The sequence below is a fragment of the Hipposideros armiger genome, unplaced genomic scaffold (assembly GCF_001890085.2).
Source record: "Hipposideros armiger isolate ML-2016 unplaced genomic scaffold, ASM189008v1 scaffold_752, whole genome shotgun sequence".
Lineage (NCBI taxonomy): Eukaryota > Metazoa > Chordata > Mammalia > Chiroptera > Hipposideridae > Hipposideros > Hipposideros armiger.
The window spans coordinates 539,814-540,233 of NW_017732102.1; the positions used below are offsets into that span (position 1 = coordinate 539,814).

The 420-nt window shown below is 69.8% G+C and overlaps 1 protein-coding gene across 1 annotated transcript in view; it reads right to left on the reverse strand.

Annotated features, from left to right (window-relative positions):
* Positions 1-197, reverse strand: part of NKX2-4 (NK2 homeobox 4) — a 1,449-nt gene extending 1,252 nt beyond the window's left edge. The window contains exon 1 of the mRNA XM_019628165.1: positions 1-197. This exon is cut by the window's left edge and continues 209 nt beyond it. Coding sequence (XP_019483710.1) covers positions 1-185 — 185 coding nt within the window. The 5' untranslated portion in view covers positions 186-197.
* Positions 198-420: the final 223 nt, after the last annotated feature.

Here is a 420-nt window from a genome sequence, read left to right on the forward strand (position 1 = left end):
GCCCCCTGCGAGGAAGGGCCGGGCGGCGGCGCGCGGTAAGCGGCGGCGGCCGCGGCCCCCAGGGGCGCCCCCAGGCCGGGCGGTGCGCCGTCCATAGCGCCGCCGAACTTTTTGTAGGTCTCCTCGATGGGGCTCAGGATGTCGGACACGGAGAAGGGTGTCGTGTGCTTGGGGCTCAACGACATGGCTCGGCGGACCGCCAGGTAGGGGGGGGGCCCGGGGCGGGCACAGGTGGGACGCGGCGGCCGCTCGTCGCCGCCTCCTCGGCCGCGGCCGCAACGCCTGTGAGGAGGACTCGGAGGCGCGGAGCCCCTAGAGCTGTGAATCTGGGGTTTATTTTAGTCCGGCGCCAGGTTTACGACAGACTCGGGGGGCGGAGCAACATCCCAAACGAGCAAACAATGGTCATTGACTTCTTTT